This window comes from Plutella xylostella, chromosome 25 (assembly GCF_932276165.1).
Source record: "Plutella xylostella chromosome 25, ilPluXylo3.1, whole genome shotgun sequence".
Lineage (NCBI taxonomy): Eukaryota > Metazoa > Arthropoda > Insecta > Lepidoptera > Plutellidae > Plutella > Plutella xylostella.
In genome coordinates this window covers 1504137-1531105 of record NC_064005.1, presented here as the reverse complement: position 1 = coordinate 1531105, position 26969 = coordinate 1504137, and the positions used below count along the sequence as shown (strand labels likewise).

Genomic DNA, 26969 nt, shown 5'->3' with positions numbered 1-26969 from the left:
AACCAGTAAAATGTAAATGGATATTCAGCAAAAAGAGAGACCTAAATGGAAAATTGTTAAAGTATAAAGCTCGTCTGGTGGCGAAGGGTTATACACAAAGATACGGAATTGACTACAATGAAACATTTGCACCTGTGGTTCGCTACTCAACAGTTAGAATACTGTTAGCATTAGCTGCTCAATATGATTTAGTTATAGAGCACCTAGATGTAAAAACTGCATTTTTGCACGGGTTACTAACCGAAACTGTATATATGGAGCAACCTGAAGGTTTCATCCAAGGTGGAGGTCAAGATGAAAAGGTCAGGAAAGTATATAAGCTGAACAAAGCAATTTATGGCTTAAAACAGGCGGCGAAAGCATGGTATGAACGCATTAATGATGTTTTCATCAATAAATTGCAATTTAGTAGACTATCTTCTGAGCAATCGGTGTATATTCATAATACTGATGATGAAGTAATAATCGTAGCGCTGTATGTGGATGACATCATGATCTTTAGCTCTGAAAATTCTGAGAAAAAGAAAGTTATTAAGGAAGGGCTGATGAAAGAGTTCGTGATGCATGATTTGGGACCGGCTCATCAGGTTCTAGGTATGAAAATTGCCAGATTTCCTGATGGAAGCTATACTTTGGATCAGTCCAGCTACATAAAGAAAGTTTTAGATAAACTGCATATGGCAGAATGCAAACCAGCTAAGACTCCTATGGAAGTTGGAATTCAACTTAAAAAGGAAGAGAATTCGGCATGTAAATATGATTATAGGAGCCTTATTGGGTGTTTAATGTACCTGTCAGTATGTTCCAGGCCGGATATTACTCATAGCATCAGCTATCTAAGCCAGTTCAATAACTGTTTTGGTGAAACTCACTGGAAAGCAGCGAAAAGGGTGCTGAGATATTTAAAAGGAACAATACATTACAGTCTACTATTTCAAAAGGGTGACGATTTGAAAATTACTGGTTTTACAGATGCTGATTGGGGAGGAGATCAGATGGATCGTCGGTCATATACTGGGTATGTTTTTAGTCTTGGTAGTTCAGTTATTTCGTGGGAAAGCCGAAAGCAACGGACTGTAGCGCTTTCTAGTACTGAAGCTGAGTACATGGCGGTCTCTGACTCCTGCAAGGAGGCTCTGTTCTTGCAAACATTTCTTAAAGAATGTACTGGTATTGTGTACAAAATAGATTTGTTTAACGATAATCAATCAGCACAGAAAATCTGTAAGAATGTTGTAACACACTCGCGTACCAAACATATAGATATAAGGCACCATTATGTTAAAGAGTTGATAAGTAAGAAGGTTATTGATTTAAGTTACCTTCCTACTGAGGAAATGTTGGCGGACGTGTTAACGAAGCCATTAACTTCAGAGAAGCATTATAAGTTTGTGTCTAAACTACTTAAAACTGATTCACTTGATTTCATAGTTATATGTTTTTTTGTGATATTATTTATTTGTACTCCGTTAGTCAGTGTTAAAGTTATGTTTTAGTTTTATATACCTATATAAGTTATGATATTTTGTTTGAGGCCTAGAATTGTGCTAATTTTCTTTTGCCTATTGATATGATTTTTGTTTAAGGCCTAGTGTTGGAATTGTAAACGAAAAGCCATAGTCAAGAAAAAGGAAAATACCATGTACTCTATGTGTTGGCCGTCATCTCTTACTTCATGTGTATCACTGTGTATCGATTTATATGCGACTATTAAATCGAGGCTAATCTTGATAAACTAGTGGCTTTTAATAAAAACCCAACATGACGTGCTTAATTTTTATATAAGTACTTCATTTGAATACAATAATTTAATTTTCACAATTTCTCAACCGAACACAATGGCTTGCATTAGGCTTATCACCATTGACCTCGATATATATACATATTTTATGAATAAATGTGTAGGTGGTCAAAATAAACTTGGGAGAAATTATAAGTCAAAGCCAAATGTTTTTATTCATCGTATAAATATAAATTTTTCTGATGACCGTCAATTTTTACAAACTACACTCCGTTCGGATAAGGGTGGGCTCTTTCTCTATATCAGGACGCTGCAGTTTTTCAGGTAGCTATGGATTGAGCTGTCGCTACCTAAAGGGTGGAAAGATAGATAGGGCCCTCGGGAGAGGCTAGCTTAAATCTTCCAAGGTATAAGGTAGTTTTTCTTCCAGTACCAGTAGGTACAGCTTAAATGTTCGCCGTGAGGAAACACCTTAATATAAATGCATTACCGATTTCATTGTGCTCATATTGATCGTGCTCACGGGTCATTGATTTTGACTTTCGGCATTGTTGTTTAAAATATAATATGGAACGGTGCTTTTAGTGAGGGCATTTCGAGTATTGTATTCAATACTTACTACTTATTTATTTACATTTTACTGTATACCAAACACAGTTATTATAAAACTAGCTGTTCCCGCGAGCTTCGCTTCGCCTTAAAAAGTTTTCCCGTGGGAATTCCGGGATAAAAAGTAGCCTATGTTCTTTCTCAGGGTCTAGACCATATGTATACCAAATTTCATCAAAATCCGTTCAGTAGTTTTGGCGTGAAAGAGTAACAGACAGACAGATACAGTTACTTTCGCATTTATAATATTAGTTAGTATTAGGATAAGGTTAAACATAGTAAGTACACAAAGGCGGACTTATTGGTCAAAAGCAACTTCTTCCAGCCAACCCTTGATTGGTAGTAAACTAAAGTAAATAAGAATATAAGTACAATACATGTATGTGTTGAGTATTGAATACCTACAATAAAAACTAAGAAGTGTCCAAACTGGTGATTCATGTTAGCATTGTATTTGTTTACTCGCAAAAACTAAAGTTCTTTACACCTGTACAAATAAACTTTGTAGCTCGTACGATACAATACAAGTTATAGCAGTTGTTATGTTGATGGAGATAGGTTTGACAAAAAAATAATTATTAGCGAATAATCGTCCAATGCTGAAAAGTTTTTTCCCCATATAGACAGATTAAATAGCCAGCCACGTTTTTAAAAAACATGATGAAAATAGTTTTTTTTGTTTTTGAAAACCATCCCAACTCGTTAAACTAATTCATTCACAACGACCACATAAATTACCCTATTTACAAACTAACTAAGTAGCTACAAAACAATTAAATTTGCTAATCCAATACAAATAAATAACGTCAGGTTCCTATTACATACTCCTATACTTCCTGTATATGTAAATACTTTAGGAGTATATTACGTAAATTTACGTATCACTGAATACATTTACTACCGGAAAATTTGAATCCGCAAACATAACAGAACTTGTTTGTAAATAAACAAGACACGAATGGAAAACAGTGCGACGCCCTCAAACCCGCTGGAGCTATGACTTTAAACAATAGTAGCCGGTAGTGGCTGGATGAATAATTAATGAATTATTCTAGGCTTATTATTGTCTAAATATATTGTTTTGTGAGTTTTGTATAGCCTATAACAATAGTTTTAACCAGAGCACTAACTGCCGATTGTTGAGAATGTCAACTTAAGCGGAACTTGAGTTATGTATGATGCTCTGTAATTTACAGAATCCTGGTTGAGCAAGACTTAAGTTCATGCTTAGATAAGTTTACCCAAATAAGGTACTGTGTCTAAATAAATTAATTCCAAAATGAAGCTCGTATATCTCAGCGTTGTAACGCCACGCATTTTGCAATGACTTAGGCAGGTATGAAACACTCAGGTCCTAAGTACCTTTTACCGACCTAAGTTGTCGTAACGTCTAACCTTCAAGGACATACGTAGTGTAAGTACGGTGGAGTGAGCTGCAGTATCTGTGGCATATGCGTGCTCAAGATCTGAACGAAATTACTAGTAAAGCTAGCACTCTAACTTGCTAGTAGTAAGTAGTTAGTTTTATCGTTTATCTGAATATAAAAAATATAAAATATGTAATAGAAATAAAAAATAAAAAAAGAATATGAAAAAGAGATAATCAAAAAGGTGGTAGAAAATGTATACAGATGACAGAGGAAAACGCAAATATGTACGTTAAAGTAAAATTTTCGATAAATACTTAAGTACATTTAGAATGTTCCCCCTTATTCATAAAAAAGTTACTGGACGAATTAGCTATTGAACTGTTTTGTCACTCTCTGTCAAAGAACAAATTGTTCTCTGTCAGAGAGGGACAGAACAGTTCAATAGTTAATCCGTTCAGTAACTTTTTTATGAATAAGGGGGTAAGACTGTAAGTAGTGTACTACTATCGTCGATAAATTTTCCTAAGATAATTCCTGGCAGCGGTTCTTAAGGATAACTCTGTCGTCAAGGTACCTAAAAGGTTAAGAGACCTTGAAACGTTTTCACTTAGGTATTCGCCCATTTTCCATTAATAATAAATTTTCCGTGTACGAAACTCCAAGAAGGATGGACTAAAATTCGAAAGAAGGTATATCTATATCTGTGAAGTGGCTTATCCAGTGCTTTCCTAGCCATCTTTGATTAAAAACAGTTTACTTCTGACATTTATCTGTTATTAGTAATCTTACGGAATTCTGACAGTTATCAATTTTAGACAAATCAGAGATCACAAACCTTTTTGGGCTGGGCACTTTTTCAATACGAGTCTGGACATCTGAGACTATAATATATTTTTTTTAGTCCCTGTATCCATTTTATTAAGTGCGGCGCTCCAAATTAAAAGGGGATTTACCTACGGTGAGAAATAATTACCGTACCTACCTAAATATATTACAAACAGTGAAAAATACAATTAAAGATAATCTCAATTATCTTATATAATTATCACTGTCGTAGAAAATATATCTAAAAACAACTAGTAATTATTTTTGAAACGGTAGCCGCGCCGATGTCAGGGCGATGTTGCGTTCGTATTTGAATAGAGGTAAAAAAAAAGAGATTCTACCTTTTTTGGCATAAGATTTTTTTGCCTAATCTCGTATTGCATAGTAACGTTTGGTCAAAGTCTCGTTACGCCGAAAATCGTATGGCATAAATCTCGTTTAGTAAAAAGTTATTTCGCATAACATTGTTTAGCCTAATAATGGTATGGCCAAATCTTGAATAGCCTAATAATGCTATGGCATAGGTTTATACAAAGTAATAATATTCGTTTGGCTTTAACTTTGACGGAGCGTCTCCCTACATAGCGCAAACTGGTGCCTTGTATTGTTTCCGCTGTTTGGAAAACGCTCCGCTCCGCTTCGCTGCGCTCCGCTTTGGTTTTGATGAACATGTGCACCTAACACGCTCCTCCTCGCTTTGCTCGTCGTCGCACCTATTTTTAGGCTTCGATCTCATGGGGTTTGTAATAATTATATTGGTCGTTAACTTTCGATTTTTTTATCATACAATATCGTGATTTTCGGGATGTAGGAGAAAAATACCACAATTTGTACATTTACTACATACTTAATATATTATTTATTAAGATAACATTAGGAGAAACAAGATTATACATAGGTATAGACGAACATAAATTTGAGCAAACGAAACTTAGGTGTTTAAAGATTGTGTCTAAAGAGTTTTAGACGAAACGAGCCTTATGCCACATAAGTCTTGGCAAAGTGATGGTTCGAACAAAAAAGTTTAGACCATACGAGTTATGCGAAATGAGTTTTGGTCAATAAAGATTATGCCAGATGAGCGGAACCCGCCTCCAGCATCTCCATACTGCCTTCCTAAGCTTGGACCATTTCCCACCACGCTGGTCCACTGCGGTGTTGGTGGGTTCACATATGATCACAGATGTTTTCCTTCTCCGTAAGAGCGATGGTATACATAATATACATTGTACTTAAATTCAAAGAACTCATTGTTACCTACATGTCAGCGCCGAGATTCGAACCCGCATCTCTTGCTTGAGAAGCGGGCGCTTACCCGACTGAGCCAGTTGGACTCGCGCAGTGAGTGTTCCGTACAAGTATACTTAATTACCTGAGGTAGTTTTCCTTTTAATTTCATCATAATTATGTACATCTATACGAAATATCAGCTTGATATCTTTACCCGTTTCCGAGAAAAAAGGTGGTGACAACAAAGTGTGATCTTATAAGGGTTCCTTTTTTTCCTTTTGAGGTACGGAACCCTCAAAAAGAATAGTGACAATCGGATCAATCGTTTCGGAGATATGCGTGGACAAACATACATACCAACAAGCATATAAACGTACATAGGTACATAAACATTTATAAAATTTTGAATATTTGTTTATTAGCCCTAATACTCGTATATTGTCATATGTCAATATGGTGCAGTTCCAATAATCTTACATACATACCGAACATATTATATGTACTTACCGAATAGGCAATCTTTTTTTGAAATTGATTAAAAAGGTTTATTATCCCTGAATTTAGTAGGAAGTGATGCCATGCTAAAGAATAAAATAAAGCAATTAAAATTAATTCGATACATGGTTCGTGAGTCGTGATCCTACTTCATATTATAAATGCGAAAGTTTGTAAGTGTATATGTGTATGTATGTATGTATGTATGTGTGTATGTTTGTTATTTCTTCACGTCAAAACGGCTGAACCGATTTTAATGAAATTTGGAATGAAGTTAGCTGACACCCTGGATTAACACATATGTTACTTTTTATCGCGGAATTCCCACAGGAAAACTTATTAAGGCGAAGCGAAGCTCGCGGGAACAGCTAATATATTGAAATATTTGTTATTTTTGTATTAGTTTACTTGAGCAAGTAAATATTTAGATTTATCTTTTTGTATAAAAATATTAAGAAAAAATTATTGCCCAGAAATGGATCGCAATTTTTCATTTTTTCGGTAAAGAACTTTTTTAGTAGCATCACTTATAAAATGTCAGAATTCTTTCCAATTAAAAATCAGAGATTAGCTTCATTCAGGGGGACTAATAGGAGTTACATTTTTTTTACCCTATTCACTTTTCTGTATTAAGACTCCCACTAAACCCTAAGATTACGACTTTCAAAGTTTTTACTTCAATTATACATGGCTTTCACTAATTTCCAAAACTCCTCGAGAAAACTTGTTCAAAGCGACCTCCAGGTTCACCCCATTTAGGCATACCATACCACTTGTGCAACAGAACTTTCAATAGACTCCTTTCCGTAGGCTCTCCTTACTAACTCCGCCCCCGGTGTCCCACAGAAGCGGCCCTCACGAGGAGAGGCAGCTGAGCCTCAGCAACCCTCCGCTGACGCTGGGCGGCCCGCCCCGGAGCTGCTACCCGCTGGTGGTGATCCTGGCGAGGGACCTGCGTGATAATGACCATCTGCGGCCTGATGATACGGTGAGTTAGCTAGTACTGGTGTAGCTAAGTGTGCACAGTTGTACACTAGTGTAGCTAAGGCACCCTGGTTGCACAGCCAGGGTTGCGGCAGCTAGTAAAACATGTAACGTTGTATAGCAACCACGCACTATATAGGCAGCTTCGAATTTCCATATATTTTACTAGCGCTGCGCTGGGGACCTAAGTTTACACACATGTACCATTCGTATAACTCAGCATGCACACTTTTACTACATAGGTTCTATCCTCATGTACCTATAAAAGCCAACGTAGACTCGAATTATTTAGGCCCGGGTCTCCTATTACGCGCCGTAGATCGCGTCCAGCGTCTCGCCGTAGGCCGCGTCACGATGCTCACTACATCTACGCGCCAACGTCGGCGTGTGAGGGAGACCGCATCAGTACATTTCTATAGTGAGCATCGTGACGCGGCCTACGGCGTGACGAACTGCGGCGTAAATAGGAGACCCGGGCCTTACTGATAAAAGTCTTGAACTAAGCTCAAACAGGTCACAGATTTTACTTAACTTTAGTACAGTCTTTAGTAACTAAAGAGATCTTCAAGCTTAACCAACATTTATTGTCCCCCACAGGTGGCGCTGGTGAGCGTGATCCACATCCAGGACGAGCAGTGCTCGCTGCCCAGCGGCGTCATCGCGCAGTACCTGAAGCAGGCCAATGGGAACCTCTCCTGTTTGAAGGTGAGTCTTCATCATCATCATCATCAGTATAAATATGCTGTGCTGGTGTCTCCCAAGAAGCGCGATGACAGTCTTCAGTAGGGGTGAGTCAGAGAGTCACGCTGAACAACTTTTGTTCTACGACTTTTGGAAATTCAGCTTACTATACTTTGGCAACAGCCTGTATATTTCATTGCATATAACCTTTTAAGTTACTTTGTTCTTCTGGTTAAATCTGTTGAATCCTTTGTCTTATAAGATTAACTATATCCAGTTTTATGTTACATCTTCTTGCTTGAGTCCAATATACTTGTATAGTAAATAGTATAGCTCAGTTGTTTAATCTAACAATCGCAGGCCTGCATTTCCTTACTGCAATCGTAAAAGTAAATAATAATAAATTAATTAATAAATAAATAAAAGCCTAAACAGAGGCAGGCTATAATAATATGTGTAAATCACTTCATGATTTATTTACACGTTCCGCTTGACTTTTAAAAATGAGATCCATTGTTTCTCAAGTAACAACTGCAAAGGTTATTAAACTGGCGAGAACGCCGAAGGTCCCGGGTTCAAGTCCCGGTCGAGGCAGACTGTTTTTGACAAAGGATGGGCGTTTATACAGGATGTTTAAAAATGGTAGGTAAGTACCGAAATAAAGTGACTCAGGAAATCAATTTTGTTCTACGACATTAGAAATTGAAAATGCAAGATGAAACAAAAGTTGTACAAAATATATCACCCAGGCTTGCTATATGACTTTTGTAACACCCTCTATAATAAAGTTATGTTAAGTGCATAAAGCACAAGTTCGTGACTGCAAGCCGCAGGGGACACGAGAGTGACTCACCGGCAAGTCACCTTTCAACTTATTTACTTCCTTATTTCCGTGCTTCATCAGCCCTCCAAAGGTTACAAACCTTATCTCGACTACAACGCTATGTCGAAAAAGCTTTGTCGCTTTGTGACAAAGTGAGTATTATACGTCCCATTTCCTCTCGCCGGATGTGACATGTCTGTAAGTGTGTGTGTCACTGGGAATAGCTCCTTTGTCTCATTTCCGCTCTTGTTCTTATTAACAAAAGATATTGTTTCCGTTGATGGAAAATAGAGAGTTAGAGAGATGTTTTGTTGGGCTTCTAAAAGCTTTGTCGATACAAATTGTTGGTGCTAGGTTAGTATTTAAAACTATTTCTTGGCCATTTGTTACGATGATCTCTCAGTAACTTTTATAAGTATCAACTCTATTCCTAGTAAAGGTGACTATTAGCCATTATTCTGAATCCATTCCCTTATAAAATTTTACTAACTGGTATTATACCGTTATCAAGTCACATAGATTTTCAAGTCCATTCAAAGTTAATTAGATTCGGTAGCCACTTTACCTTGTTTACATTAAACTGTGGCCTAGTGCGTACTACGAGTGGAGTTTAATGATCCATGACAATGACCAGTAGGTCAAATTTTAATGTACTTACCGTAAAAACAGTGTAAAGACGTTTCTATTTGTTTATAAAAAAAAGTTATTAACTTTCAAATTTACCGTGTTACTCTTGCTCACCTTTTTAGCATAAGTAGGTAAGTCAGTTGGTATATATTATGTTAAGGTGGTTTTACATGTAGCCGGTGAATGAAGATAGAGCGTTTTGCCGCTCCTTGAAATGGTTTGTCACGTACAAAAACCATGCAAAAAACTGACCGCATTTTAATTACTGTTGTTTTAAGTTCAACCTAATGACAACCATGGCACCAATGAATAAAGTCACATATCTTCTAACCGAACTAATCCTAACTAATATTATAAATGCGAAAGTAACTGTGTCTGTCTGTCTGTCTGTCTGTCTGTCTGTTACTCTTTCACGCCAAAACTACTGAACGGATTTGAATGAAATTTGGTATACATACGGTCTAGACCCTGGGATAGAACATAGGCTACTTTTTATCCCGGAATTCCCACGGGAAAACTTTTTAAGGCGAAGCGAAGCGCGCGGGAACAGCTAGTTCAAAATAAAAGAGCTCAGTGGTGGAAGTGGGGTGTTATTAGTCGAGGCGTTTATTTTGCACTGACACTCCATCTGGTTCGTATTATAATATCGTTGGTAAACAATAACGATTATACGTTCTAAAGTTAGCCCGAGTCCTCACGTGAGTGACACAGATTCGAACCGGTTACCGCGCGACGCATTGCAATGGCATCTTTGCATTTCCTAACTGTTTCTCCTATTTACGGAACATTATATTTAAAGGATGAAAAGAAATATTTAGAGCCCGAGAACGCTAACTTTGCAACGGGTAAATGATGGATAAATGAATTAAGAAGAAAGGTATAGCCACCACATCATCAGCCAATAACGTACCTGTTAGGTACTCTGTCTGTGAATCTATCATGTACTTTGAAGGTCATCTCCATCACTCAAGATCGATACTGTCAGTTATCTTCTAAACTTCACCTCTTTCCTCCCATAAGTGTGTGTGTGTTCGAATGGCAACAACCGGTCTAATCAAACGTGTCTAAATATTATGTCGGTCAATGTCGGTTACATTTGAAGGTTGGCTGTCTCTAAGTCTGGTCTCTTTATCCAACTTTCATCAGCTCGATAACGTTTTGATATATAATTACATAGGTACTTGACGTTGCGTCGGTGATAAAAGTGATCAAGAAGCAATACTACAAGCAAGGATTTAGGCCTGGGTCTCCTATTTACGCCGTAGGTCGCGTCCAGCGTCACGCCGTAGGCCGCGTCACGATGCTCACTATAGAAATGTACTGATGCGGTCTCTCTCACACGCCGACGTTGGCGCGTAGACGCCGTAGGTAGGCCGTAGGAAGTTGATCGAAACGTTTACGTCAAATTCGGACGCCGCATATAGCATAAAATAGGAGACCCAGGCCTAAGAACCATTTAGCTGGAAACTATCTAAGGTCTAAGGTAGCCAACTTATAATCAAGAGCCTTCCAAAACCCTCCAAGGAGGATGAGAGAGTTATTATAGTGTTCAAAACTAAGACTTTCTACGGAGAATACAGCAGATAGGTATAATTAAGATGATGGTATTTTCTTGAGTCATAAACTGCTGACAATGCTCGCTCATCATTTCCTTTCCCTTCATCCAGTCTCATCTCAGATCTATCAATCAATAGTACAGTTTCGAAGTTAGCAGCCACATTCGTTACACATTATTGCTCAAGCGACGATCACGAGTCGTGCTATTGCAGTGAGTTGCTAGTTGCTACAGGAGGGTTACTTTATACTGACGAAAAACAAACGAACGGGGAGATTTTGTGCAATCGGTCCGTTTTACAACGAGATAGAGTCGTGGCTCGCGCAGCAGCGTTCTGAAACTTAGTATTTCGTCATATAGAGTGACCCCACAGATGGAGGGGTCACGCAAGGCTATCGGTCTGGAATGATTTGTGTCGAACACGTGAGAACGGATTATAATGTGTAGGTATTGGTAAATATTGGAATGTGGGCTATTGAGACAGTTAAAGCGTGCAGGGTATTGTTAAGATGTTAGAATGGTTTACTTGTCTAGAAATTTAGATTACCTATGGATTATCCTCATTCATCATCAGCCGATAAATTTCTATTGCTGGACATAGTACTCTTGCAAGAATCGTCACACCATCCATAGCATCATATTAGCGGCCGACTGTCCACCGTTTCCTTCGGCTCTTCAATCCCCAATTCATTGGGTCTCTCCAAATTACAGATTGAAACGTACATTATGTCGGTAATGTTAGTACACTGAAAAATTACCTAAACATGATGCGTTCCTTCAGAGACATCCCACCTCAACCCTAGATAGCTCTATCCGTATTCATTAGTGTCACCATGATAAAAGCAAGCCAGTTAGATTAGCATCACTTAGGAAGGAACTGCTGTTACATACGTCCGTCACTCAAGAATGCTCCTTTCGTATATCTCAAAATCAAGTACCTAATACCTACTTCATTCTAACATATCTTTCTTTTGTTATACCTACTGTTTTACCTTGTATCTGTACCATTGTAACGCTGTTGATTTTCCAAATAAATAATTAAAAATAAATCTCTTTTTATCTACATTTCAGCGCCTATACGTGTCCGGGGAAGGCTGCGACGGCTACGCGGCGCGCGTGTCGGACGACGCCGTGTGTTGCGTGTGCACCTCGCGGCCGCTGTCCCGCGCGCTGCTGCCGTGCCGCCACGCGTGTCTCTGCGAGGACTGTCTGCGTGAGTTGTGTCCGACTGTTGCCTGGTAGAGATTGTGTCTGTCGCATACAGAATCTCCAATATACCCTGATTAGTCCTACCGAGTAGAATGGCCGAGACAGTATCCTCGACCAATGAACGCCTAGCAATTTGACCGAGTGCTCGGCCGAGGAAACTGTCTCGGCCACTCTACTCGGTAGGTAATCAGGGTAGATTGCGGACGATGCGATTCACACCGCGCGGCTTCGAGAGCGAGTGCGATGCAAAATTCCTTCTGATGTATGAAACAAACATATAACACATCCATCTGGATGAGTATTATGTGAACCCACCAAACCGCAGTGGACCAGCGAGCGTGATAGGAAATGATCCAAGCTTAAGGAATGCAATGGACCATTATGCAATGGCCTTTATATTACACTTGACAGGTTATGTGTCATATGAGTGCAATATTGTTGAACACAATCAACACATTTATTAATATATTCCCCATTCAATTAACACATACCACTCAATCAAAGCTATTCTCTCGTTTGTATGCAACATCGTGAGCGATTATAGATTCGATGCATTTTGATGTGATCCGAATACTAATCGGTAGTAACCTTGTACTCTTGCGTTAGGTGAATAGTAATGTGTGGAGATACAAGTCAATGACTTCGACCTTTAGCTGTAGGTACAGGGTGAGATGTTATCAGTGATCGAGACGAAATATTGACAATTTAGGAACAGTTTTCAGTTCATATTGTATTTTGTTTAGGTATTTTAATCGGATAACCTTATAAGTATGTTTCATGATAATGTTCTATTAATTCAAATACATATATAGTTGCAGCAATAATTGCGCAGTATAAATAAAACATTGATAAAACTCATTCATGGCGTCAATAAATCTGATTTGAGCCTCAATTCACAAATTAAAATATAAACAACATGATAAATATCTACGTAGTATGTGGTAGAAATTACTAGGCCTTGGTAGTGGGACGCCCCCGGCTAGACCGTGGCTAACTGAGGAAGGATGAGGACAGAGTATGTGATGGAGCCCCATGACCTTACAATAAGTTACCAGTGTGAAGTTGGCAGCCTAAAGTTAGCAGCCTAAGTGTAGGCGACCAAATTAAGAAGGTTACGATTTGTACCACACATATTATTCAAAATTAAGGCTAATTTCATATTACTAATAAATACAAATGTATTAAATAATTAAAATTTAAAACATCGAATGACCAAACCGCAAAATAAAAAGCAAAATAATTTTTTAAAAATCTATTCCCCATAAGTGGATGACGTTTCAACCACGAAGGAGTCGGAAAGCCACGACCAGACCTAGTTTAAATCGAAGGCTGGTTAAGTAACACCACCTGAAAGAAGTTTCATCAACATTGAAAGAGGATTACAGGTGTCAGTAAGAAGAAGAATGCTGAAATCTGGGGAAAAAATACATATTTCACAAAGTTTTTTAAAAATTTCAGCCGAAAATGCTGATAAGAACAATACGTCTGCTGGTTTATATGATCGGCAATGATGATTACTGAAAACCGTTTTCAGGATTTTCAGCTCACATGAGTACCTCTTCAGTTATAGGTAAAAAGGTATTTAGCGGCCCAAGTCAAAATAATACACTCATACCCTCAGATACCCTAGAAGCAGGTGGAAAGCCACGACCAGACCTAGTTTAAATCGAAGGTTGGTTAAGTACCAACAGCTGAAAGAAGTTTCATCAACATTGAAAGAGGATTACAGGTGTCAGTAAGAGGAAGAATGCTGAATTCTGGGGAAAAAATACATATTTCACAAAGTTTTTTAAAATTTTCAGCTGAAAACGCGCACAAAACCACAACGTCTGCTGGTTAATATGATCGGCACTAATAATTTCTAAAAACCATTTTCAGGATTTTCAGCTCACATGAGTACCTTTCCAGTTATAGGTAAATAGGTATTTAGCAGCCTAAGTCGAAATATTACACTCATACCCTCAGATACCCAAGAAGCAGGTGGAAAGCCACGACCAGACCTAGTTTAAATCGAAGGTTGGTTATGTACCAACAGCTGAAAGAAGTTTCATTAACATTGAAAGAGGATTACAGGTGCCTGTAAGAAAAAGAATGCTGAATTCTGGGGAAAAAATAGACATTTCCCAAAGTTTATTGAGATTTTAGGTGGAAATCCTCATCAATCCCCTAGAAGCAGGTGGAAAGCCACGACTAGACCTAGTTTAAATCGAAGGTTGGTTAATAACCAACAGCTGAAAGAAGTTTCATCAACATTGAAAGAGGATTACAGGTTCCTGTAAGAAGATGAATGCTGAATTCCGGGAAAAAAAAATACACATTTAATAAAGTTTATTGACATTTTAGATGGAAACCCTCATGAATCCCCTAGAAGTAATTGGAAAGCCACAACCAGACCTAGTTTAAATCAAAGGCTGGTTAAGTACCAACAGCTGAAAGAAGTTTCATCAACATTGAAAGAGGATTACAAGTGTCAGTAAGAAGAAGAATGCTGAAATCTGGGGAAAAAATGCATATTTCAGAAAGTTTTTTAAAATTTTTAGCTGAAAATGCTGATAAGACCACAACGTCTGCTAGTTTTTATGATCGGCACTGATGATTGCTGAAAACCATTTTCAGGATTTTCAGCTCACATGAGTACCTCTTCAGTTATAGGTAAATAGGTATTTAGCGGCCTAAGTCGAAATATTACTTTTATACCCTCAGATACCCTAGAAGCAGGTGGAAAGCCACGACCAGACCTAGTCTCAATCGAAGGGTGGTTATGTAAAAACAGCTGAAAGAAGTTTCATCAACATTGAAAGAGGATTACAGGTGTCAGTAAGAGGAAGAATGCTGAATTCTGGGGAAAAAATACATATTTCACAAAGTTTTTTAAAATTTTCAGCTGATAACGCGCACAAAACCAATACGTCTGCTGGTTTATATGATCGGCAATGATGATCACTGAAAACCATTTTCAGGATTTTCAGCTCACATGAGTACCTCTTCAGTTATAGGTAAATAGGTATTTAGCGGCCTAAGTCGAAATATTACACTCATACCCTCAGATACCCTAGAAGCAGGTGGAAAGCCACGACCAGACCTAGTTTAAATCGAAGGTTGATTAAGTACCAACAGCTGAAAGAAGTTTAATCCACATTGAAAGAGGATTACAGGTTTCTGTAAGAAGATGAAAGCTGAATTCTGGGGAAAAAATAGACATTTCCCAAAGTTTTCAGCAATCATCAGTGCCGATCATAAAAACTAGCAGACGTTGTGGTCTTATCAGCATTTTCAGCTGAAAATTTGAAAAAACTTTCTGAAATATGTATTTTTTCCCCAGATTTCAGCATTCTTCTTCATACTGACACCTGTAATCCTCTTTCAATGTTGATGAAACTTCTTTCAGCTGTTGCTACTTAACCAGCCTTTGATTTAAACTAGGTCTGCTGGGCTATTTTCTATCTCGTTGATAACTCTCTTCACCGTGATCTTACTGTCAAAAAGCAAATTTTGACACTATTCGTATTGTGTATGTTCGGTTGGGGTCGAATAATGACGTCATAGTTGGTATGGGCTTCAATACCCACCGGCCGCCATCTTGTTAAAATTTTGTATGCGAATATTTTATCGAAACCCGAGGTTGGTATTTTGTATCGGATAGTTGGAATCATAAGTACTAATTTGGGTTGGCCAACCGTCTTGTCTTGAGCAACTAGTAAATAGTAGCTTTTAAACCATAGAGTCACCATAGAATGTAGAAAATAACGTTTTTTTTTTAAATTGTGACGCTGAAGTCTTCTTGTTCTTATGATCTTGAACTGTCTTGAACAAAATAATATTTCTTTGATGTTTGTTTTGTGAATCTTGCAAATTTTTGGTCTTCCATAATTAGTAAGTAATTATTTAGAAGGAAATTATTTCAGTAGGTATTTGTTTTTTTTCAGTAAGTATAGGTACCTAACTGTTGTTTTAAAATTGGTTTCAGGGGACTCTGGTTATGCTCTACGGCCATGGATATTAACACCTATCCTCAATGCAGCTGTAGGATCCCCAGAAGAACAGTACACTGATCTACACTGCCGTGTCAGAAATACTGTGGAGCGGTGCATTGGGGCCCTTAAAACACCCTGGAGATGTTTGCTGGCACACCGTGTGCAGTAAATGACTGTTGTGTACTACACAATATAGCAAATGCACACAATATACCAGTGACGACATCTTACCTGCTGCTGGTAACATTTGGGTGCAGCATATTGGTAACGTGGCTTATGGTGCTGCTGATGCAGATGCAGGGCGAATGAGGACCAACCTTGTCCAGAGGCTGTGAATTTCAAGGAACTAAAATAACCTGACTCTGATAGGCTGATTTTTGCTGTATATGTATAATTTAGTAATAAAAAACACAATTTATATTAATGGCTTTTATTTTTGATTTTAAATCACATAACTTCCTATCACATTTTGCTTCTACCAGTCTTACTATAATCATTATTAAAATATTTTTTCTACTTTAACCTTGTTTAAGTTATGATTGCACATTGCCACTTTACATGTGAATGCCCATCAGAATTTTTGACCAGTTTTTGTAACTCCAGACCCTATTGAATATAATTCATATAATTGTAATGCTGCACTGTCCCATAGCCAACGTGCTGGTTGTATGCCTAATGGGCCGGGAGGGTACCGGCCAACAGCAAGCTCTTTATGTCTTTCAACGAACTCCAACAAAATGTCCATTTGTCGATCTGAGACTTTTCTTAAAGGCGCCATCCTGGAAATAAAATACAATATTAATGTCCTATTCAATCTTTTTTCTTGGCACATGATATGCCTCACAAAAATATTACTAACAAGCACAACCTGCACAAATGTGAAGATTATTTAATGGCTCAGTGATCAATCTACTTTTAATAACTGAGTTCCCAGTACCAAGTGTTAGATCTCAATCATCGACTTATATTACTAGCGTATCGTACTAGAAATCATTGATCTCAATGCTTTTATTAAGAACAATAAATGTTCATTTTTCACGACTTTGTAAAAATTTCCCATATTTCGTTCTGTGTATGACTAATATAAAATTTTAATAGTAATACGTTAATTATGTACTTACCTTAGATATAATGAACAATTAAAACACAGGATTCAGGTAATTATTTAAAAACACACACCAAAATCAATCTCTGTTTTGGATGGTTCCTTGTAGTTTGTTTTGACAATCATTTGACAATAGCTTCCAGTATCGCCATTTTTCTAAATAATGCGGCAAATTAAAGATTTGATAAATACAGTAGTCGTAGTTTGAAGTGAAATGAAGTTTTCATTTAGTCGGCTAACCAAATCACAGAATATTTTCACAAAAATTTTGCAACCTCTAGTGTATCGATAAATCTCATACCCACTATTCGTTTAGTGATCATGACCGAGATAGCCGATGCCAAAAGATGGTCAGAAACCCATCATAGATTTATACGGTTGGAAATCGCGAGTCCATGACACCCGAGATAGAAAATCACCCAGCTGGTTGTGGCTTTCCAACTACTTCTAGGGGATCCATGAGGGTTTCCATCTAAAATGTCAATAAACTTTATTAAATGTGTATTTTTTTTCCCGGAATTCAGCATTCATCTTCTTACAGGAACCTGTAATCCTCTTTCAATGTTGATGAAACTTCTTTCAGCTGTTGGTTATTAACCAACCTTCGATTTAAACTAGGTCTAGTTGTGGCTTTCCAACTACTTCTAGGGGATCCATGAGGGTTTCCATCTAAAATGTCAATAAACTTTATTAAATGTGTATTTTTTTTCCCGGAATTCAGCATTCATCTTCTTACAGGAACCTGTAATCCTCTTTCAATGTTGATGAAACTTCTTTCAGCTGTTGGTTATTAACCAACCTTCGATTTAAACTAGGTCTGGTCGTGGCTTTCCACCTGCTTCTTGGGTATCTGAGGGTATGAGTGTAATATTTCGACTTAGGCCGCTAAATACCTATTTACCTATAACTGAAGAGGTACTCATGTGAGCTGAAAATCCTGAAAATGGTTTTCAGTGATCATCATTGCCGATCATATAAACCAGCAGACGTTTTGGTTTTATCTGCATTTTCAGCTGAAAATTTTAAAAAACTTTGTGAAATATGTATTTTTTCCCCAGAATTCAGCATTCTTCCACTTACTGACACCTGTAATCCTCTTTCAATGTTGATGAAACTTCTTTCAGCTGTTTGTACATAACCAACCTTCGATTGTGACTAGGTCTGGTCGTGGCTTTCCACCTGCTTCTTGGGTATCTGAGGGTATAAAAGTAATATTTCGACTTAGGCCGCTAAATACCTATTTACCTATAACTGAAGAGGTACTCATGTGAGCTGAAAATCCTGAAAATGGTTTTCAGCAATCATCAGTGCCGATCATAAAAACTAGCAGACGTTGTGGTCTTATCAGCATTTTCAGCTGAAAATTTTAAAAAACTTTCTGAAATATGTATTTTTTCCCCAGATTTCAGCATTCTTCTTCTTACTGACACCTGTAATCCTCTTTCAATGTTGATGAAACTTCTTTCAGCTGTTGGTACTTAACCAGCCTTTGATTTAAACTAGGTCTGGTTGTGGCTTTCCAACTACTTCTAGGGGATCCATGAGGGTTTCCATCTAAAATGTCAATAAACTTTATTAAATGTGTATTTTTTTTCCCGGAATTCAGCATTCATCTTCTTACAGGAACCTGTAATCCTCTTTCAATGTTGATGAAACTTCTTTCAGCTGTTGGTTATTAACCAACCTTCGATTTAAACTAGGTCTAGTCGTGGCTTTCCACCTGCTTCTAGGGGATTGATGAGGATTTCCACCTAAAATCTCAATAAACTTTGGGAAATGTCTATTTTTTCCCCAGAATTCAGCATTCTTCTTCTTACAGGCACCTGTAATCCTCTTTCAATGTTAATGAAACTTCTTTCAGCTGTTGGTACATAACCAACCTTCAATTTAAACTAGGTCTGGTCGTGGCTTTCCACCTGCTACTTGGGTATCTGAGGGTATGAGTGTAACATTTTGACTTAGGCCGCTAAATACCTATTTACCTATAACTGAAGAGGTACTCATGTGAGCTGAAAATCCTGAAAATGGTTTTCAGTGATCATCATTGCCGATCATATAAACCAGCAGACGTTTTGGTTTTATCTGCATTTTCAGCTGAAAATTTTAAAAAACTTTGTGAAATATGTATTTTTTCCCCAGAATTCAGCATTCTTCCACTTACTGACACCTGTAATCCTCTTTCAATGTTGATGAAACTTCTTTCAGCTGTTTGTACATAACCAACCTTCGATTGTGACTAGGTCTGGTCGTGGCTTTCCACCTGCTTCTTGGGTATCTGAGGGTATAAAAGTAATATTTCGACTTAGGCCGCTAAATACCTATTTACCTATAACTGAAGAGGTACTCATGTGAGCTGAAAATCCTGAAAATGGTTTATAGCAATCATCAGTGCCGATCATAAAAACTAGCAGACGTTGTGGTCTTATCAGCATTTTCAGCTGAAAATTTTAAAAAACTTTCTGAAATATGTATTTTTTCCCCAGATTTCAGCATTCTTCTTCTTACTGACACCTGTAATCCTCTTTCAATGTTGATGAAACTTCTTTCAGCTGTTGGTACTTAACCAGCCTTTGATTTAAACTAGGTCTGGTTGTGGCTTTCCAACTACTTCTCGGGGATCCATGAGGGTTTCCATCTAAAATGTCAATAAACTTTATTAAATGTGTATTTTTTTTCCCGGAATTCAGCATTCATCTTCTTACAGGAACCTGTAATCCTCTTTCAATGTTGATGAAACTTCTTTCAGCTGTTGGTTATTAACCAACCTTCGATTTAAACTAGGTCTAGTCGTGGCTTTCCACCTGCTTCTAGGGGATTGATGAGGATTTCCACCTAAAATCTCAATAAACTTTGGGAAATGTCTATTTTTTCCCCAGAATTCAGCATTCTTCTTCTTACAGGCACCTGTAATCCTCTTTCAATGTTAATGAAACTTCTTTCAGCTGTTGGTACACAACCAACCTTCGATTTAAACTAGGTCTGGTCGTGGCTTTCCACCTGCTTCTTGGGTATCTGAGGGTATGAGTGTAATATTTCGACTTAGGCCGCTAAATACCTATTTACCTATAACTGAAGAGGTACTCATGTGAGCTGAAAATCCTGAAAATGGTTTTCAGTGATCATCATTGCCGATCATATAAACCAGCAGACGTTTTGGTTTTATCTGCATTTTCAGCTGAAAATTTTAAAAAACTTTGTGAAATATGTATTTTTTCCCCAGAATTCAGCATTCTTCCACTTACTGACACCTGTAATCCTCTTTCAATGTTGATGAAACTTCTTTCAGCTGTTTGTACATAACCAACCTTCGATTGTGACTAGGTCTGGTCGTGGCTTTCCACCTGCTTCTTGGGTATCTGAGGGTATAAAAGTAATATTTCGACTAAGGCCGCTAAATACCTATTTACCTATAACTGAAGAGGTACTCATGTGAGCTGAAAATCCTGAAAATGGTTTTCAGCAATCATCAGTGCCGATCATAAAAACTAGCAGACGTTGTGGTCTTATCAGCATTTTCAGCTGAAAATTTTAAAAAACTTTCTGAAATATGTATTTTTTCCCCAGATTTCAGCATTCTTCTTCTTACTGACACCTGTAATCCTCTTTCAATGTTGATGAAACTTCTTTCAGCTGTTGGTACTTAACCAGCCTTTGATTTAAACTAGGTCTGGTTGTGGCTTTCCAACTACTTCTAGGGGATCCATGAGGGTTTCCATCTAAAATGTCAATAAACTTTATTAAATGTGTATTTTTTTTCCCGGAATTCAGCATTCATCATCTTACAGGAACCTGTAATCCTCTTTCAATGTTGATGAAACTTCTTTCAGCTGTTGGTTATTAACCAACCTTCGATTTAAACTAGGTCTAGTCGTGGCTTTCCACCTGCTTCTAGGGGATTGATGAGGATTTCCACCTAAAATCTCAATAAACTTTGGGAAATGTCTATTTTTTCCCCAGAATTCAGCATTCTTCTTCTTACAGGCACCTGTAATCCTCTTTCAATGTTAATGGAACTTCTTTCAGCTGTTGGTACGCAACCAACCTTCGATTTAAACTAGGTCTGGTCGTGGCTTTCCACCTGCTTCTTGGGTATCTGAGGGTATGAGTGTAATATTTCGACTTAGGCCGCTAAATACCTATTTACCTATAACTGAAGAGGTACTCATGTGAGCTGAAAATCCTGAAAATGGTTTTCAGTGATCATCATTGCCGATCATATAAACCAGCAGACGTTTTGGTTTTATCTGCATTTTCAGCTGAAAATTTTAAAAAACTTTGTGAAATATGTATTTTTTCCCCAGAATTCAGCATTCTTCCACTTACTGACACCTGTAATCCTCTTTCAATGTTGATGAAACTTCTTTCAGCTGTTTGTACATAACCAACCTTCGATTGTGACTAGGTCTGGTCGTGGCTTTCCACCTGCTTCTTGGGTATCTGAGGGTATAAAAGTAATATTTCGACTTAGGCCGCTAAATACCTATTTACCTATAACTGAAGAGGTACTCATGTGAGCTGAAAATCCTGAAAATGGTTTTCAGCAATCATCAGTGCCGATCATAAAAACCAGCAGACGTTTTGGTTTTATCTGCATTTTCAGCTGAAAATTTTAAAAAACTTTGTGAAATATGTATTTTTTCCCCAGATTTCAGCATTCTTCCACTTACTGACACCTGTAATCCTCTTTCAATGTTGATGAAACTTCTTTCAGCTGTTTGTACATAACCAACCTTCGATTGTGACTAGGTCTGGTCGTGACTTTCCACCTGCTTCTTGGGTATCTGAGGGTATAAAAGTAATATTTCGACTTAGGCCGCTAAATACCTATTTACCTATAACTGAAGAGGTACTCATGTGAGCTGAAAATCCTGAAAATGGTTTTCAGCAATCATCAGTGCCGATCATAAAAACTAGCAGACGTTGTGGTCTTATCAGCATTTTCAGCTGAAAATTTTAAAAAACTTTCTGAAATATGTATTTTTTCCCCAGATTTCAGCATTCTTCTTCTTACTGACACCTGTAATCCTCTTTCAATGTTGATGAAACTTCTTTCAGCTGTTGGTACTTTACCTGCCTTTGATTTAAACTAGGTCTGGTTGTGGCTTTCCAACAACTTCTAGGGGACCCATGAGGGTTTCCATCTAAAATGTCAATAAACTTTATTAAATGTGTATTTTTTTTCCCGGAATTCAGCATTCATCTTCTTACAGGAACCTGTAATCCTCTTTCAATGTTGATGAAACTTCTTTCAGCTGTTGGTTATTAACCAACCTTCGATTTAAACTAGGTCTAGTCGTGGCTTTCCACCTGAATCTAGGGGATTGATGAGGATTTCCACCTAAAATCTCAATAAACTTTGGGAAATGTCTATTTTTTCCCCAGAACTCAGCATTCTTCTTCTTACAGGCACCTGTAATCCTCTTTCAATGTTAATGAAACTTCTTTCAGCTGTTGGTACATAACCAACCTTCGATTTAAACTAGGTCTGGTCGTGGCTTTCCACCTGCTTCTTGGGTATCTGAGGGTATGAGTGTAACATTTTGACTTAGGCCGCTAAATACCTATTTACCTATAACTGAAGAGGTACTCATGTGAGCTGAAAATCCTGAAAATGGTTTTCAGTGATCATCATTGCCGATCATATAAACCAGCAGACGTATTGGTTTAATCTGCATTTTCAGCTGAAAATTTTAAAAAACTTTGTGAAATATGTATTTTTTCCCCAGAATTCAGCATTCTTCCACTTACTGACACCTGTAATCCTCTTTCAATGTTGATGAAACTTCTTTCAGCTGTTTGTACATAACCAACTTTCGATTGAGACTAGGTCTGGTCGTGGCTTTCCACCTGCTTCTTGGGTATCTGAGGGTATAAAAGTAATATTTCGACTTAGGCCGCTAAATACCTATTTACCTATAACTGAAGAGGTACTCATGTGAGCTGAAAATCCTGAAAATAGTTTTCAGCAATCATCAGTGCCGATCATAAAAACTAGCAGACGTTGTGGTCTTATCAGCATTTTCAGGTGATAATTTTAAAAAACTTTCTGAAATATGTATTTTTTCCCCAGATTTCAGCATTCTTCTTCATACTGATACCTGTAATCCTCTTTCAATGTTGATGAAACTTCTTTCAGCTGTTGGTACTTAACCAGCCTTTGATTTAAACTAGGTCTGGTTGTGGCTTTCCAACTACTTCTAGGGAATCCATGAGGGTTTCCATCTAAAATGTCAATAAACTTTATTAAATGTGTATTTTTTTTCCCGGAATTCAGCATTCATCTTCTTACAGGAACCTGTAATCCTCTTTCAATGTTGATGAAACTTCTTTCAGCTGTTGGTTATTAACCAACCTTCGATTTAAACTAGGTCTAGTCGTGGCTTTCCACCTGCTTCTAGGGGATTGATGAGGATTTCCACCTAAAATCTCAATAAACTTTGGGAAATGTCTATTTTTTCCCCAGAATTCAGCATTCTTCTTCATACAGGCACCTGTAATCCTCTTTCAATGTTAATGAAACTTCTTTCAGCTGTTGGTACATAACCAACCTTCGATTTAAACTAGGTCTGGTTGTGGCTTTCCACCTGCTTCTTGGGTATCTGAGGGTATGAGTGTAATATTTCGACTTAGGCCGCTAAATACCTATTTACCTATAACTGAAGAGGTACTCATGTGAGCTGAAAATCCTGAAAATGGTTTTCAGTGATCATCATTGCCGATTATATAAACCAGCAGACGTATTGGTTTTATCTGCATTTTCAGCTGAAAATTTTAAAAAACTTTGTGAAATATGTATTTTTTCCCCAGAATTCAGCATTCTTCCTCTTACTGACACCTGTTATCCTCTTTCAATGTTGATGAAACTTCTTTCAGCTGTTTGTACATAACCACCCTTCGATTGAGACTAGGTCTGGTCGTGGCTTTCCACCTGCTTCTTGGGTATCTGAGGGTATAAAAGTAATATTTCGACTTAGGCCGCTAAATACCTATTTACCTATAACTGAAGAGGTACTCATGTGAGCTGAAAATCCTGAAAACGGTTTTCAGCAATCATCAGTGCCGATCATAAAAACTAGCAGACGTTGTGGTCTTATCAGCATTTTCAGCTGAAAATTTTAAAAAACTTTCTGAAATATGCATTTTTTCCCCAGATTTCAGCATTCTTCTTCTTACTGACACCTGTAATCCTCTTTCAATGTTGATGAAACTTCTTTCAGCTGTTGGTACTTAACCAGCCTTTGATTTAAACTAGGTCTGGTTGTGGCTTTCCAACTACTTCTAGGGGATCCATGAGGGTTTCCATCTAAAATGTCAATAAACTTTATTAAATGTGTATTTTTTTCCCGGAATTCAGCATTCATCTTCTTACAGGAACCTGTAATCCTCTTTCAATGTTGATGAAACTTCTTTCAGCTGTTGGTTATTAACCAACCTTCGATTTAAACTAGGTCTAGTCGTGGCTTTCCACCTGCTTCTAGGGGATTGATGAGGATTTCCACCTAAAATCTCAATAAACTTTGGGAAATGTCTATTTTTTCCCCAGAATTCAGCATTCTTCTTCTTACAGGCACCTGTAATCCTCTTTCAATGTTAATGAAACTTCTTTCAGCTGTTGGTACATAACCAACCTTCGATTTAAACTAGGTCTGGTCGTGGCTTTCCACCTGCTTCTTGGGTATCTGAGGGTATGAGTGTAATATTTCGACTTAGGCCGCTAAATACCTATTTACCTATAACTGAAGAGGTACTCATGTGAGCTGAAAATCCTGAAAATGGTTTTCAGTGATCATCATTGCCGATCATATAAACCAACAGACGTATTGGTTTTATGCGCGTTATCAGCTGAAAATTTTAAGAAACTTTGTGAAATATGTATTTTTTCCCCAGAATTCAGCATTCTTCCTCTTACTGACACCTATAATCCTCTTTCAATGTTGATGAAACTTCTTTCAGCTGTTGGTATTTAACCAACCTTCGATTTAAACTAGGTCTGGTCGTGGCTTTCCACCTGCTTCTAGGGTATCTGAGGGTATGAGTGTATTATTTTGACTTGGGCCGCTAAATACCTATTTACCTATAATTGAAGAGGTACTCATGTGAGCTGAAAATCCTGAAAACGGTTTTCAGTAATCATCATTGCCGATCATATAAACCAGCAGACGTATTGTTCTTATCAGCATTTTCGGCTGAAATTTTTAAAAAACTTTGTGAAATATGTATTTTTTCCCCAGATTTCAGCATTCTTCTTCTTACTGACACCTGTAATCCTCTTTCAATGTTGATGAAACTTCTTTCAGGTGGTGTTACTTAACCAGCCTTCGATTTAAACTAGGTCTGGTCGTGGCTTTCCGACTCCTTCGTGGTTGAAACGTCATCCACTTATGGGGAATAGATTTTTAAAAAAATATTTTGCTTTTTATTTTGCGGTTTGGTCATTCGATGTTTTAAATTTTAATTATTTAATACATTTGTATTTATTAGTAATATGAAATTAGCCTTAATTTTGAATAATATGTGTGGTACAAATCGTAACCTTCATAATTTGGTCGCCTACACTTAGGCTGCTAACTTTAGGCTGCCAACTTCACACTGGTCAATAAGTTGATCCTTGCTCGCTTAACTGACGGTGATGACAATGTTAATACTAAGAACTATCACAATAAACTATCGTAACTGGTTAGGTTTTTGACGATATATCAAAATTAGTGTGGTCAAGTTTCTGTAAGCGTTCAATATATAGTAAATTTTGTATACAATAGGACAAGTTGTAGCAGTTTACTGTATAAAAACAAATTATTGGCAAAAAAGCATCTAGAAAATTCAGTTCCAAGTACTATATGATTCTAAAGAGACTTATAACAATGCTAGGTGCGTCGCATACGCAGTGTAGGACACTTCCAGAATTTTAAGCGCGACCTTTACCAATGCCAAGCGCTTTGATTAAGGCTACGCCCTTACAATAAAATTATGGCTGAGATCATCTTAGTTTTCCGTTGATGCATGTGAATTGTCGTGCATATTTAAAAGGGGCTTAAGGAGTTTATTTTGCTATTTCTTCTCCTTAGTGACAGGGCCTTTGTGTAATGATGGTACAGTAATATTATGACAAAGTATTGAAAATTAAAAAAAAAAACACGCACTCACGCCTTGTACTAATGTACTCCCTTGCGGGGTAGGCAGAGGTGTTTAGGCATTGCTGCACCCACTTTTCGCCAGAGTGTTATTTTAGTCCCAATGTAATAGGGGGCGGGCCTATTGCCATTTTACGGGCACATCCAAGACCCGAGAACAAATATCTGTGTTTAAACAAATATCTGCCCCAGCCGGGAATCAAACCCGGGACCATCGGCTCAGTAGTCAGAGTCACTAACCACTACGCCATTCGGTCGTCTATTGACAATTAACTGTTAAGTTTTTCGTCGACTTCACAACATTATTGATTTGATTTGAGAATTTAAGGTAAACTTTAGATAATTTTGCCAAAGGTTTGCATGCTGGCTTCTGCCCTATTACTCCTTCCAAAGGTCCCATGGTTCCAAGATGAAAACTAGGTACTTATCATAACATCAATAATTAGTAGGTAATTATATCTTTTATCTTATAATAGCAGTATTTAACAATTGGTTAAACCATAGTTGTCACAGCCTGCGTACACAGACGTTTAATTTTAATTATAACAAAGTCATTGTTCACTTTTGACCTCGTTGCATAAAAACCCCTTTATGGTTTAATGTTTTTACT

At 37.6% G+C, this 26969-nt stretch overlaps 1 protein-coding gene and 1 long non-coding RNA gene across 2 annotated transcripts in view; one reads left to right on the top strand and one right to left on the bottom strand.

Annotated features, from left to right (window-relative positions):
• Positions 1-26969, top strand: part of LOC105387278 (cell growth regulator with RING finger domain protein 1) — a 54657-nt gene that overhangs the window by 20187 nt on the left and 7501 nt on the right. Inside the window, exons 5-7 of the mRNA XM_048630094.1 lie at positions 7117-7258; positions 7852-7959; positions 12012-12153. Of these exons, the coding sequence (XP_048486051.1) occupies positions 7117-7258; positions 7852-7959; positions 12012-12153 (392 nt within the window). The remainder of the gene's footprint in view (positions 1-7116; positions 7259-7851; positions 7960-12011; positions 12154-26969) is intronic.
• LOC125490551 lies at positions 16538-17649 on the bottom strand. The gene is made up of 2 exons (XR_007267740.1): positions 17245-17649; positions 16538-16902 (listed from the first exon to the last, which is right to left on the bottom strand). It is a non-coding gene; the product is annotated as an uncharacterized LOC125490551 (long non-coding RNA).